The sequence below is a fragment of the Eptatretus burgeri genome, chromosome 8 (genome assembly GCF_056783735.1).
Source record: "Eptatretus burgeri isolate ZD-2024b chromosome 8, Ebu_testis_v1, whole genome shotgun sequence".
NCBI lineage: Eukaryota > Metazoa > Chordata > Myxini > Myxiniformes > Myxinidae > Eptatretus > Eptatretus burgeri.
The window spans coordinates 16,576,329-16,591,641 of NC_140968.1; the positions used below are offsets into that span (position 1 = coordinate 16,576,329).

The 15,313-nt window shown below is 45.0% G+C and overlaps 2 protein-coding genes across 6 annotated transcripts in view; both read left to right on the forward strand.

Moving 5' to 3' along the window:
- Positions 1-15,313, forward strand: part of LOC147021199 (uncharacterized) — a 476,008-nt gene that overhangs the window by 170,740 nt on the left and 289,955 nt on the right. For 2 of the 5 annotated variants that reach the window (XR_015061320.1, XR_015061321.1), the window contains exons 1-2: positions 3,592-4,066; positions 7,748-8,180. Coding sequence is in view for 3 of the 5 variants with exons in the window: in XM_085893646.1 (XP_085749772.1) it covers positions 7,760-8,180 (421 nt within the window). In the remaining 2 variants the exon portion in view is untranslated. Of the gene's footprint in view, positions 1-3,566; positions 4,067-6,728; positions 6,927-7,747; positions 8,181-15,313 lie in introns of those variants that run through there. The other 3 variants (XM_085893647.1, XM_085893646.1, XM_085893645.1) reach the window with 3 other exon arrangements.
- The window catches only part of LOC147021200 (uncharacterized), a 225,160-nt gene that overhangs the window by 170,704 nt on the left and 39,143 nt on the right, over positions 1-15,313 (forward strand). The gene's annotated exons all lie outside the window — the stretch shown is intronic.

The window sequence follows — 15,313 nt, forward strand, 5'->3', positions numbered from 1 at the left end:
GATTCCCCACCCCACTCGCCCCCGGGCCCCCACCCCTCTGTCCACCCCCTCACACTCCACCCTGCCTAATTCACCCCCGCCCCCTCCCACTCATCCCCTGCCCCATTTCCCCCCGTCTCCCGCATTCAATTTGCTTACCCCTGCCCAAAAATTTGCTTACCTCGCCCCCGCCTCTTCACTCTTCGCCCCTGTCTCAACGAAAAGTGTTTATTCTGCTTCAGAGTTGAAAGTTGACTTACCACAATGTGCGATGCACTCTTGCAGGTACGAAGTTTTTTTTCAGTCTAGTTCACAGTACCGAGAAAAATGTGACGCCACCTCTCGGAGGAGCACAAAATTGGTCCTTTAGTATTAATATATAGATGCAATGCTTCTTGTTACATTTTTTGTGTCAAATTCACATTCTGAGGTAGTCAGCATGTGCAGAAGAGGGTTTTTACAATGCAGACGCTATTTTTGAGGAGTGGAATTGCACCTCTCAGCAGTCACGGTCTGTCGACGACAGACGTAATGACGTCAGCGAATGACCGATGATGTCATGATGTCCTGACTCCTCTCAGCGGTGATGCCACACATCGCCATGTAAACTAATGTAAAACGAAAAGTGTTTATTCTGCTTCAGATTTGGAAGTTGACTGTTGCCACTATGTGCGATGCACTCTTGCAGGTACGAAGTTTCTTTCAGTTCAGGTCACAGTACCGAGAAAAACGTGACGCGACCGCTCTGAGGAGCACAAAATTGGTCCTTCAGTATTAATATATAGATAATAATTATTATTATTTGGCCACTGATTGTACTTTTGCTGGAAGCAAGACTGTGCCACTGTTACAGTGCCCCCTGTAGGTGAGGCGAAGAATTTGTAATTTTTATTTTGTTTATCGTTGTTTGTTGCTGTTCAGAAATAAGATCCCTGGCTGCTTGACTCATGTACGAGTGTGTGGAACTCAAGGCCATTCTTCCAGCCGTGTTCATTCACTCACAAAGCCAAATTGTCTTTGGATGTTCACAGCTTCTTTTCCCGAAAATAATAACAGTTCATTACATCCACCCAACAAAGATGGACAGAGGTTTTGTTTACACTCCTGTTTATGTGTGTGTACAGAATATCTCAAAAAGTTGTTAATGGATTCAGATGAAATTTGGTGGGCAGCTTGGGGGCTTGATCTGGATAAATTGCTTAGATTTTGGTGAAGATCCGGATCCGGATACTGGAGTTTTTAATGGCAACATGGCTGGGGTGTTCTCATCATTGCTTCAGGAGCCAGTAAGTGACCACGATATTCGTTATGGGTGTGTGTCTGTCTGTTTGTCTGTCCCGAGCATTGCTCCATGGGTTTTGATCCGATCTTGATAAAATTTGGGTGCGAGGTTTGTATCATGATCTAGTTGTGTTTTCCGGAGAATGGGTGCGCTGCGCCCATTATGGGTGGAGCCACGCCCAAAAAACGTCTTTTTAGGGGGTAGCCAGTTTCAAGTTATATCTTCTTTGAGGGGGTTTGTCGAATCTGGCAGGGCTTTCGGTATTTGGTTAGCCCAATGGCACCTGCATAGCCCCACGGAGCTCGATTTATTTTTTCATTTTCATCCCAAAGTCAAGGTCACAATGTCACGAACTTAGAAAATGTCAAACAAGCCGGTAGGCGACATGACTGCTCGCTCGAGATGGAAAGCTGGCAGACGCGACTCGCCGATATTCATGTACATGCTATCAATCAATTTAGCACAATAAATATGATTATCACAGCCCTGTTAGTTTGCGCCCAGAAACCTGCCATGTGAAATTTCAGGCATGTTTCCAAAGAGATTTGAACAAATGGCAGCCCTGGTAATTCTATTTATTTATGATGCTGTAAGACATTCTCCTTGGGCGCAAAAAAACAGGGCCCTCGGAGGTCTAGTTTCGGAGGTATTGATTTTTTTGTACAGTCCACAATAAGTGTACGCTGTACGATAAAGTATTTTAGCTGTTGCTAAGCAACGGAGGTGCGCATAGCAACCATTCATTTTTGTGTACATGCCAGCCACATTGTACACATTTCACCAAAGTTTCATCAAAACCAGACTCTTTCTCTGAGAGATATTCGCAATTAACCGTTTCTGAAATGTTCGACATGTACTCGCCAAAAACCTATCTCCTCCTACAAATATTTTTTGTTGAGGCTGCAAATTGGCATGAAGGGAGCAAGATAGATTGCGCACAGAACTCTGAGCTTCGATTTTGGATATATATTTTTTGATTTTTTTTTTTCGATTTTTGGACCACTTTAAAGGGCCGTTGCTATGCCGTTGCTAAGGCCCGTGGTCCCATATTCAAAAGCACACGATTCCCAGAAATATTGGTCCTACCTACCCAATTTAATTGGAATCGGTTGAGTGGTTTAGCCCCTAGGCTTGACCAAAGTTTCGCGGACAGACAGACAGATGGAAATGTCCAGAATAAGGGTTCTCTCAGAGAAGCCAAAAAATCAATAAATTTGGCATCAACCTCCTAGGGTTTTCAACTGTTTTGAATGAAACTTGGGATGCAATAGTGATCTTCGAGTACTGCAACTTTCGGTTCACGAGCGAGTGACCACTATTGGTTCACGAGCGCCAGCCAGAATGACCACTATATTCGTTGTGTCTGTCTGGCCAGAGCATAATTCCATGGTCTTTGATCAGATCTTGATGAAACTTGGTTTCGTGTTCGATATCAATGTCAAGTTGTGTTTTCCTGGATGAGGGCGTGGCTATGTCCATTATGCGTGGAGCCACGCCCAAAAATATCCCTTTTTAGGGGGTAGTCAGATGAAAAATCTATCTTCTCCTCGGGAATTGACTGAATGGAATGGGTTCTTTGGTATTTGAATAGCAAAATGAATTCTGTAAAACTTTCCGTTGTTCGATTTTTCATTTTCCTCCCAAGGTCAAGGTCACAAGGTCATGAACTTAGAAAATTTCGAATTTTGACATAAAAATCATATGACCGCCCAAACTTTGAGAGCAAGGATGACAATATTTTTTATGCATAATCTTGAGGTCATTCCCCACCTAATGTCTTGAAACCATTTTGCTCTACCTCGAACACCTTGCCCGTAGCGCCCCCTTCAAGTTTGTTTTTACGCTGATTTCATCAAAGTATGGATAATCCGAGGAGTGCGAAATGCCATATAGCCTATATGGTTATATTGTTCCTGGAATGTTCCAGAGTAAGTTTTGCACCAAAGGACATAATCCTTGACCTTTGACCTTTAAAGTTCACAAAGGTCAAATTTTCAAAGTTGTGGAATCGAACCGGGTTTTCGACCTTCTTCGACGAACTAACTCCAACAAGCTATAGCACGTATCCTGTTTCCTTATTTTAATGTCCACAACATTGTTTTGTGACCTTCAAAGGTTATGCAAAGGTCAAATTTTTAAAGTTGAACGAAACCGGGTTTTCGACATTTTGCAGCTAATAACCTGTCACTCCTACCACATCATGTTGATCATTTTTATAACTTGGTCAAAAAATAATCACATTGTCTCATCCTTGGCTTCTGAAACAATCTACATCGTCAAATACCTCTCGTGAACCATCGTCGTCTTCAGATTTGTTCTATTTATTTTCAGTTCAGTGGAACAGAAGATGTAACGTCAGGTAATTACCCAAACCCGGAAGGTAAACAGAAACCCAATCGAACAGGAAAAATCCACAAATTTGAATCCGGTAAAGGATACGAACTTCATGGAGGGGAAAGGGATTGTGTGTCCCTCCAACCTTCGTGTCAGTCGATGATTGAGCAGAAACTGAACGAAAGGTAATTACAAAGAAACATCACTCGTGCACCATGAGGATTGAATGGAGTAGTAAAATGGCCGATCTGTGGCTTCAGTTGTTCAAATGACTCCAAATGTCCAATGAACCGTCAACGACTCCAGTGGAGATCAGGAATTAAAAGGACAACAGAAGCAATTACGATGAGGAAGAAGAAGGATGACGAAACACTTCCGGCTTGATCTTCATGTGAACTTTGAACCGGAAGCGGAACCGGAACTGGAACTCGAGCACAGGTCCACGTGGTCGGGACAGAACTGATCGAAGAGGTATTTTCGGAATTCTTATTTAACATTGAGAAACATCCGTGAACCGTTAATTTAAATACAAAATAATTTTCTGTTCCTTGATGATGGAAATGAAGGAAAGTTAATGGAGTTTTTATTGAATGTTTGTTGAGGTGTTTGATTGTTGATTTCATGAGGTGATTTTCACTCGTTTTGTTTTATTCACCACATTGTTTTATATCACATCGTCACTAAACTTCCTCCAACGAGGATTAAACCTCATTCTTCCTTTTAACGATAAAACTACCAGAAACCTTTAATAGTTAACTTGTAAATCCAATTTGATATCTACATGAGGAGGTGTAACAAGGGGACGAGGTACGATTACCTACTTTACCTGTTCTGTGGGATATTTTACGTTCAGAACCCGAATGGAGATGAAAAACCTGATTCATAATCCAAAAACTCATAAACATCGTGTGGGTCTAAAATGTAACATTCCTCGTTAACCTTCCACGGACATTCCATCTCAGGTCAATTGGATCCACAGGGAAATCGTTCCGGAAATCTCGAACTCGAAGAGAAAGTGCTGTCGCCCTCCTCATTAGGCCGACCTTGCTTCCCCCATTCTGTCCGACCTTTCCTCCCACTCATCAGGCCGACCTTGCTCCCCCTCCTCATCAGGCCGACCTTGCTCCCCCCTCCTCATCAGGCCGACCTTGCCCCCCTCCTCATCAGGCCGACCTTGCCCCCCTCCTCATCAGGCCGACCTTGCTCCCCCCCCTCTTCATCAGGCCGACCTTGCCCCCTCCTCATCATTCCGACCTTGCCCCCCCCCGTCAGGCCGACCCTCCCAAACCCCAACAGGCCGACCCTGCCAGACCCCCATCAGGCCGACCTTCCCCCCCCACATCAGGCCGACCTTTCCTCCCCCCCCACATCAGTCCGACCTTCCCCCCCACATCAGGCCGACCATCCCCCCCCCCCCAACATCAGGCCGACCCAGCCCCACTTCCAACAGGCCGGCCCCACCCACATTATACTGGGATATCACGAGGGTGTTGAAATAAAAGAAATTAAAAAAAAAAATTCGAACCTGGGAAAAGGTTGTTTTGGGATGAAGAATTTGCAACATCAACCACACACTGTCCCTTGACAAGACTCTATTGACAACACCACTGCCATCACGACCTCCTTACCACTGCATGCAATTGCTTCCTCCTCACAACTGCCTTCGCTCACAACCTCCTCACCACTGCCTGCCATCACGACCTCCTCACCACTGCCTGCCATCACGACCTCCTCACTACTGCCTGCCATCACCACCTCCTCACCAGTGCCTGCCATCAAGACTCCCTCACCACCGCCTGCCCTCAAGACACCTCACCACTGCCTGCCCTCACAACACCTCACCACTGCCCCCTGCTATCATTGCTCACTCACCACGACCTCCTACTCTCTTCCTCCTTACCACTGCCTGCCCTCACTGCCACCCACCACTGCCTGCCATCACCACCTCCTCATCACTGCCTGCCATCACTTCCCCCTCACCAATGCCTGTCCTCAATGCCCCTCTAAGTCACGAACTTAGAAAATTGCGATTTTGACATAAAAATCCATCTTCGAGGAGTTTGTCGAATCTGGCAGTGGTTTCGGTGTTTGGTTTGCCAAATGGCACTTGCATAGCCCCACCGAGCTCGATTTTTCATTTTCGTCCCAAGGTCAAGGTCACAATGTCTCGAACTTAGAAAATTGTGAATTTTGACATAAAAATCAATCTTCTCCGAGGGGTTTGTCGAATCTGGCAGGGATTTCGGCATTTGGTTAGCCCAATGGCACCTGCATAGCCCCACAGCGATCGATTTTTCATTTTCATCCCAAGGTCAAGGTCACAAGCTCATGGTCACAAGGTCACGAACTTAGAAAATTTTGACATAAAAATCATATGACTGCCCAAACTTTGAGAGCGAGGATGGCAATATTTTTTTATTCATAATCTTGAGGTCAAGACCTAAAGTCTTGAAACCATTTTGCTCTATCTCGAACACCTTGCCCGTGGCGCCCCCTTCAAGTTTGTTTTTACGTTGATTTCATCAAAGTGTGGATAATCCGAGGAGTGCGAAATGCCATATAGCCTATATGAAGTTATATTGTTCCTGGAATGTTCCAGAGGAAGTTTTGCACCAAAGGTCATAATCCTTGACCTTTGTCCTTAAAAGTTCACAAAGGTCAAATTTTCAAAGTTGTCGGAATTGAACCGGGTTTTCGACCTTCTTCGACGAACTAACTCCAATAAGCTATAGCACGTATCCTGTTTCCTTATTTTAATGTCCACAACATTGTTTTGTGACCTTTTAAGGTTTTGCAAAGGTCAAATTTTGAAACTTGTTAAATGATACCGGGTTTTCGACATTTTGCAGCTAATAACCTGTCACTCGTACCACATCATGTTGATCATTTTTATAACTTGGTCAAACATTATCACATTGTCTCATCCTTGTCTTCTGAAACAATCGACATCGTCAAATACCGCTCGTGAACCATCGTCGTCTTCAGACTTGTTTCATATTGTACCTGCCATGGGTGGAGGCAGTGGCAGAGTAGAAGCATTAGATGTTACCCTTTATGAAGAGAAATTCATTAATTCATTCATTGGAAGCAAGTGCCACAGTGTGTCTCTGCGTCCTTTCCACTGGTACTCCAGGAGCCTCCATCTGGCCATCCGCCAGGCCATTGCCTGGCTCATCCCCATCACTTCAGGATTGGACATTGCAGACAAGATACCCACTAAAAGGGACGCCTCAGATTACCTCAAGGAGATTCGTCTGTTGTGGTGGTGCTGAGGTGTCATCTATCACACACTACAGTGGCCAGAGTGCAAATACTGCGACCAAACTCCAAGGTACAGTAATCAACTGCAGGAGGACATCCACAGATGTGGTTGGCACCAGATATGGATGGCCATTGGCTTACAAGGAGCTCCTCCACTGTTTGGCAGGTTTTGTATTTAATCCTGCTGGGTGTCCATGAAAGGGAATTGAGGAAGAAGAAAATGAATAAGAGGTTCTTCTCAACCAAGGCTTTTCTGCTCGTTTTGTTCTTGTTTTGTGCAAACATGGTGTTACTGTTGATGCATTACCATTTTGCTCATGGACATTGATTATATTTGCTTATTTATGAAACAATAATAAGATAGCAAGGCAGGGGAGTTGAGGTGAGTGTTCTTTCAACATTCATTCTTTTAGTTCTTTCATTTTGATGATTTTTGGTTCCTTAATTTCGATTGCAGTGGCTGCTGGTTGCATCATTGCTGTGCCACTGATGTAGAGCCCCTTGAAAGTTCGAGAATAAATTGGGAATTTGGACAGCATGCCAGTGACAGCTTGCCAACTCTTCGAGATAGTTGCCATGGGATCTTTAATGTCGACGAACGAATGCTGTGAGAGGGGATGCCCAGTTAAACGTTCACCCCAATGATGGGAAACACATTGATCCCTTTTCCTGTCTGTGAAACACCACTGTGACAGTTTATAGCCGTGTTGGGATTCAAACCCATGCCAGACAACTCAGGGGCAAGTGTGCCTACCTCAAGGCTGTCCTGCCAGTCCACATGGGGTGAATCAACTGTCTGCAAAATCTTGCATTGGTTTGATAAAATGCAGAGTAAAGAAAATAACATGCATAACCTTTCCTTTGTTAACACAAGCATTGTGTTCCTGGCAGGTCATTGGTGAAATGGACATCTTCTTGGAATGGCTCCAATCACAAGGTCTGAGAGCAGAAACAGCCCAAGCAGTGATCAGTGAACTTGGAATTGAGAATCGGAAGGTTCTTCGAGTTTGTACAGACTCAGATTCATTGCGAACAGAGCTTCTCTCTCTCGCCAAAGAGAAATTTAAATTTGCAATGTATGCTGACTTCTGTAAATTTGTGAAATCTTTTTTGAAGCCGCAGGTTGTCCAACTTGCAGGTTCTTCTCTGTTGGGAAGTCTATTCTTCAACTTGGAGAATGTTATTCGAGAACTTTCCAGTTTCTGCCAAAAGTTTAATGGATTCCAAAATGTACAGCTGGAAAATATTCCTGGTTTCCGAGGAATCGGTTTCAGTGATGTCTGCAACCTCCACGATCAGGATGATGGATTCACACCCAAGTCTGGTATGTTACTCTTTTATACACCCTCGCATGTCAAAAAATACCTTGATGTTCAACCATTAATGTTTTTTTCTTTTAACTTATGGAATCATTTTTTGGAACAATATTTTGTTGTCCAAGACATTTACCTTCTTGATATGCAAAGTGAATGTTTTTCATCAAACTCACATTAAATTCCAAAGTGATCTCTGTTTAATTGGTGCAGGCATGATGAGCCTCCTCCTGTGCAACATTTCCTTTCAAAAAAATTCCTTGTAACAGCACATTTAAATGATGCACATGCATGAAGTGGTTTGTTGACTACTCGTTTCAGCAAGGACAGTATGAGGGGCATCCCATGGGAGAGGATTCTGTGAAATGTGCAATGTCTATCTGATTGAGGGATTGAGAGATCTGTCAGGATGGAGCGGAGGCCTCAGATGTTTGAGGTACACACATTGAAGGACAGCGGAGAAGGTTTTGAGTGGATGTAGGCTGAGAAGATGTGGGAGGGAGTGAGATGAAAGGTAAACTGCGAGGGGCGGGATGAAAGGTAAACTGTGTTAAAGAAAAAGAAGAGGAGTAAGGGGAAAAATAAATCATCATGAAGAAAAACACGTGGAGTGCTGATGCCAGATAAAGAAGGGAAGATGAGCATTTCAATATGTTTTCAAAGAAAGAAGCGTTTTCTTCAATCACAAGATTGAGGACAAGCGAGTACCCGTTGAAATCGCACGAAGTGTGTTGATTCAGCCAGTTATCCTTCTGAGGTCGGCAAAATGAGTACCAGATTACTGGTAACATGGGCAGTGCATCAGAAATGATGTAACCAACAGCCACTGGCTGCATGCGAAACAACATCTCCTCTGCCAGTGAAGGCTGGAGTGTCCCAAAGCAGTTTTTGAGGTCCAGTCCTTTTCCTAATCTTCAGGAATGATCTCTGACTGGAAAATCCTCTTTTGTGGATTTGTTGATAACCTCACCCTGTGCTGTGACATCCTTCTTTCTTCAGACATATAGCCTGCAACATCTTCCCCCCTCCAGACCTTGACAAAACCGCAAGAAGGCAAAACACTTGGAATATGTCTTTCAATCCTGACAAGTATTATACTCTCGCTATCCCTCTCCAGAAGGTTTATCTGGTGACCCCCCCTCCTCCCCACCCCATCTACTTTTCTAACAATCTTCCTGAAGTTCAGTCACTTAAAATCTACGGTCTCACTGTCAGCCATGATCTTTCTTGGACAAACCACATTTCAAAGTTGTCCTCAAAAGCCAGCTACTGTCCTGTATCCTTTGTCATACAAAGACCTTCCTTGGCACACCTGAACTCCTCTCAGTCACCCTTTCTTGAACACGTGCAATGAACATAAATGTTGATATTGAGCAAAAATATGTTGAGAAACGGCACTCAGTGGAGCTCACACGTCCACCAGGCTGAAAAGTTTACTTTTTGTATCGCACTGATGGGCCGGATCTGAATCCGGACCTGAACCAAAATTGAATCGGCTCTTTTTTTTTGTTTTTTTTGTGTACCTTTTCGACGCTCATATGAGAGCTAACACACATCGCTCAGCAAAGGAGTCATGAGACAAGAGGGGTGGGACAGGGAAGGACAAAACAGGGGGGAACCGAGACCTTAGGAGATTTGTGAAAGGGAGAGGGATGAGGTGGGGAGCATGTGGTGTACAAGATGGACATTACAGGGACTTTCTGGAAGGAAAGCAGGGAATTGGAAGGGGGTGGGTGTGGGGTGGATTAACGGCGGTAGAAAAGATTGAGGATTTGGATGGGGGAAGACAAGAGGTGGTGGTGAACTGCTGTTTTGCAGGCCTGGAGAGAAGAAAGGGATTGAGCAGAGGGAGAGAGTTTGATCTCAAGGCAGGAAAAAAAGAGGAATGAAAGAGTGAAGGTGAGCAGTAATTCGTGATTTTGGTAGTTTTACCAGAAGGGGGTTGTTGGTGGACCTTGAGCGCCCTGTAGAAATATGGTGGCGACAAATCACAGACAGTGCAGGGCAGGGGGGGGGGGCGATACCGGAGAGGAGATTGTCGAAGACAGAAAGACCACTGACCTGCCTGTGGTGAGAGAGTGAGAGGCCCAAAGACTCAGCCTCATCGTGGGAGATACCAATGATCGGAAATGTTCTGGTTTCCACAGCGTGAAGCCGAGAAAGGTGGGAGGCAGGAGCCCCAGCCCAGAGGGGAGAACAATACTCCATCAGGCTGTGGACGAAAGCTTTGTATGTGTTCAGGAACTCAGGTGTGCTGAGGAAGGACTTTGCATGACTGAGGATTCCCAGTTGGCGACTGGCTTTGAAGGCCAGGTTGTACATATGGCTTTCCCAAGAAACATCATGGCAGATAGTGAGACCCAGAAGCTTGAATGAAAGAACTTCTTCCAGAGGATTGTTGAGAAAGTTGATGGGTTGGAGTGGGGCGGGGGTCGGGGGGAGTGTTTCCAAATGGTCCTTTCGGAAAGACCAGGTGAGAGTGTGATGTGTCGATTGAAAGACATGTTCCCCGTGTTGGACCAGTTTGTGATTTTACCCAGATCTGCAGAGAGTGAAGAAGCTGCTGCTTGTCGGTCTGAAGGCTGACAGATGGTACGGCAGAGGGTGTGGTCATCAGCAAAGAGATAAAGAGGAATTTCCAGAGAGTCGGAGAGATAGAGTGACCTGGTCTGAAACCAAATTGATGATCGGAAATCAAGCCAGTGGAGAAGAGGAAGGATTTAATGTCTAAAGGGATGATAGATTCCATAATCATAACCTTGCTGATGATTGGGAGAAGGCTGATTGGTCTGTCATTGCAGGGATCTGTTTTTGCACCTTTTCTGCAGGGAAGTAATGTTTGCTGATTTCCAAGCAGATGGCAAATGACCTTCAGCAAATGAGAGGGTGAATAGAACAGAGAGAGGGTGAGCAAGACTAGAGGAGCAGGTTTTTAGGACACCTGGGCTGATGCCGTCTGGACTGGTTTGAGAATCTGAGTCAGGGTTTGACAGCAAGCTCTTCTCCTTGTCAGGCGAAAAGGACACAGATTCCAGGGGCAGTTGTGTGCGACTGGGTAAGGTGGTTACAGAAAGCGATGGGTTTCGGCCACAAGATTTTGATGCAAACACCGTGTTTGGGCATTCAGCCTTTTCACGTCTTGTTTCAGCAGTGCATTCGTTTGAGGTCAGGGAGGGGATGGAAGGGGAACACACACCAGAAACAGATTTAATAAGATGCCACCAGGATTTGGAGGAGCGAGAGAGGTTTGAGAGGGAGAGACTTGAGCTGAGTAAGATGTTGTTTTCTGGCTCTCCTGAGGGTAGATACACATTTGTTCCGAGCTTTACGGAGGAAACTGAGATGACACTCAGGGTTTGCTTTCCATGAGGCATTGGCAAGTTGTTTCCGGACAACTGCCTCGCCACAAGCTTCAGTGAATCACGGGCGGGAGGAAGGGTCGGTCAACTTAAGACGAGGGGGATAAGTCTGTGCATGAGAGAGAGCAAGTTATTTGAAAGAATTCCCAGGATGAGTGGATGTTCGAGAAAGTAGTGATGGGAGACCAGTCTCGAAGTTTGATGGCTGCTTGTAGACCCTGCCAGTCGGCATGAGTGGAATGCCAGACTCGACAGCGGTGAGGTGGTTCTCTGATAACAGCCAGAGAGATGTCCACTTTGAGAAGCACATGGTCAGAAGAACAATTGGATCAGAGGAAGAACAGCAGATATTTTCAGGGAAAATTGTCAAAATTAGATCTGAAAGAGAAGATAGAGTACTGTTGCTTGAGATCCGGTCAGGAAAATGACAGATTGTATCAGTCCCAATGAGTCACAGAAAGCTTTTGCTGAAGTGTCATGACAGGAGAGAGGTACCCACACCGAGCCAACTGGCATGATTACAATTGAAGTACCACATATGTTGAAGAGAGTTTGGATGAGAATATGGAAGTTGGTCCATCTTTTCAGATAGAGAGGTGCAAATGGAGTCATCACTGTTTGGTGGACAGTACAGTACACTACACATATAAACATGAGGTGGGAGTGGAGGGGAAGCCATAGCTGGCAGTATTCCTGGGAGTGTGGAGGAGTGAGGGCAGTGCACGGAGAGTGAGGAATAGTCTTTGATGAAGAGAGCAACTCCTCCACCAGGACGAGGCTCAGTTCTCTAATACCGGAGGAGGGAGTAACCAGGGAGAGATACTTGGGAGTCAGAGATGTGTTGAGCTGGTAAAGTTTCTGGAGACAGATTATGTCTGGTTTGTCAGTGGCAACCTGTATGGAAAGATCTGTAATGTTTGAGCTCAGGCCTCGGATATCTGAGGTCTCCATTGTTCATTTAGAGGGGGTGAGGAGGCTTTGGGTGCAGGGATGGGAGGGTAGGACAAGGGAGGAGGGGGTAGGTGAGGAGAGTTGTTGAAAGGGTGTGGGGTTTGCAGAATAGCGATGGGAGGGAGCCAGATGATGATGAGGAGAAAGGGCTCTGTGGTGCTGGGGGATAGGGGGTGCAAGACTGGTGGCAGAAGGCAGTTGAGGATTTGAGGATGGGGGGAGATGAGATGAGATGGAGGTGAGAGGGCAGGGGTAGGAGGTAGCTTTGTGGATGAGAGGGATGGGGCAGCTTTGAGAAGGTTGAGTAAGGGGGATGAATGGTGGGAGAAGAGCGAGTGGGGAGAGGTGAGGGGGGAGTTTTTGAGGAAGGTGAGAAGGAAGCTTTGAGGGAGAAGGGTGTGATGTTTGCTTTGCGAGGGAGGGGTGAGAGGGGTGTGTTGGCACTGAAGTTGGAAAAAAAAATAGTTGAGTTGAAAATGAACATTTAGAGCAAACTGGTGTTTTTTTTAATTTTTGGGTCAGAGATGCGTTGAAAGACATTTCTTGATGGCTTGTTCTTGTCACCTCGCCAACTCTTCCACAACCCCTTGAAATATCGTGCTGTGGATTGTTTTTTTGTCTTCATCTCCCAGTGGTTAAGAATCACTTTCAGAAATTCTCATATCCAGATCTGGATCTTCACCAAAATCTCATCAATTTGTCCTCATCATACAACAAACCTGTCGACGAAGTTTCACCAGAATCCGTTTGCAAAAACATGAGTGAAAACATAACCTCTGTCCACATTCGGTGGTGGAGGTAAATATAAAAATACAAATCTTGAACACTTTCTTGAACACAAGTGTACATTAGCCTTTCTTGAACACGTCTGGTCATCCAAAAACAGTTCCTCAAAGTTTACACAAAAGTCCAAAAAGAGCATAACTCTGAAAAATTGATGAAATGCCCTGAAACTCGAAATAGTTTTGTAACATCAAAATAAAGCCGTGTACCAAGTTTCAGTTGAATATTTTAAAGGGTATTGAAAAATAAAGTTTGAAAAACCACAGTTGTGTTGTGATGGATAAACACAACCCTACATTCCCCTCCCTTGAAACTTGTAGGGGCCGACGAACTCGATGGCATTCATCTTCTTGTTCTGGACATCCTTCTTACTTTGTTTGCGATAAGTACCATTGTGGCAATTAAATGCCAAAAGAGTCGCCTCACGACTTGGCTGCTTGTGTCGAGCTCTCTGATATTTCCCTCTCGAGGCCTCGCTCCACCTGCACAAGACCACCATATGTTCAGCCATGGGATACTGTCGTCACATCTGGGAAGATGCTTTTGATTTGTCTTCTGTCCCTTCTTGCCAGAATTAAATGAGGAGTTGAAAATCTGCTCGTTTATGAACTGGCATCATCTCTACAATCTCTCTTGGTTTGACGCTTTGTGGATTCTGTCGGTCTTGTGCAGATGCAATAATTGAAGATCCTCAGAGTGCCTTCACCACTTGTTTCACCCTTGCATCCTTTCACATTGTCTGTCTGTTTGGCAGTCTCTGCACACTTCCACACTCTGTTTCTCAGGTCAACACAGTTTGAAATTCCTCCAGTTTTTTTTCACAGTTTTTTTTCCCAGCAACATAGACCTTTCTCAGTTAAAGAGAGATGTAAATAGGTGTGATTTCCCAGTGAGTTCCTCTTCCTACAATTTATTTTTTAGACCCCACCTTGGAGTGGCTTTAAAGCTTTGTGATGGGCACACTCTCCATAAAAAAATACATACATAAATGCTACTGTACAGACCTGCTGTGAAGCTGCAATCAAACAATTCTGGCCGACCAAGATTTGGTCAACAAGTTGCAGGAATTATCTGCTCAGATATGCAGGGCTGGAAGGGTCATTCAGTCATGTGTCCAATTGGTCAAGTCGATATCATACTACACAATGTGAGGGAGAGAAAATGGAAAACGAGAACACTGTGAATAGTTCCAAGATACCTCAAACAGACTTCTCAGACAGGATTATCACCTGCTCCTGGGGTTTGTGAAGAGGTGCGGAGCCCCATGCAACTTCTTCCTGAGGTCGGACAGGATCTGCAGGTGGAAAGCGTACCATCTGTTTGCCTAGCAACTTTCCCCATTGCCCTCGTCTGATTAAACTGTCACATGAAGTGGTTCCAAGAGTCCATGCAACAATTGTGTTCCAGGTGGCATCATAATGAGCCTACTTTTGTAAAGCTTTCTCAAAATCACAATGCGTAAATGAATTGATCGTTCAGTGTGTGGTGAAGCTTAAAAAAAATTAATTGAAATTTATCACAATGTTTATAACCACTCACCCTCATCATTCACCAGTTGGATGTGAAAAAACACCAAAGCCGAATTTCCTGTCGAGGTGGACAGATCTTTTCAACTTTCCGATGCCAAATCAAGTCCTGTGGAATACCCCAAGCAATCATTGTGAGGGTATTGAGAGATCGAGTTATTTATGTAAAGTGCAACTCCACCGCAGTGGTGGAGTTGAGGCCCATCAAATGAGAGTAGGCCTAAACAATAGCCAGGGAGACAGGAATGAGTCGGGGACATACCGTGAGATGAAGGATTCTGTGAAATGAATGATGTCTGTTTAATTGGCACCAGCTTGCAATGAGAGATCTATTGAGTTCGAGCAGAGACCTTGGTTGCTTGAGGTCCACAGACAGAGCTTCGTCTGAATCCGTCCACACTTTTTGGGATATCCTGCACACAAACAGCCAGACGGAGGAGGAGGAGGAGGAGGAGGAGGAGGAGGAGGAGGAGGAGATAGGGACCATACTCTGTCCAGAGCGTTGATGCTGCTCAAGTAGTCTCC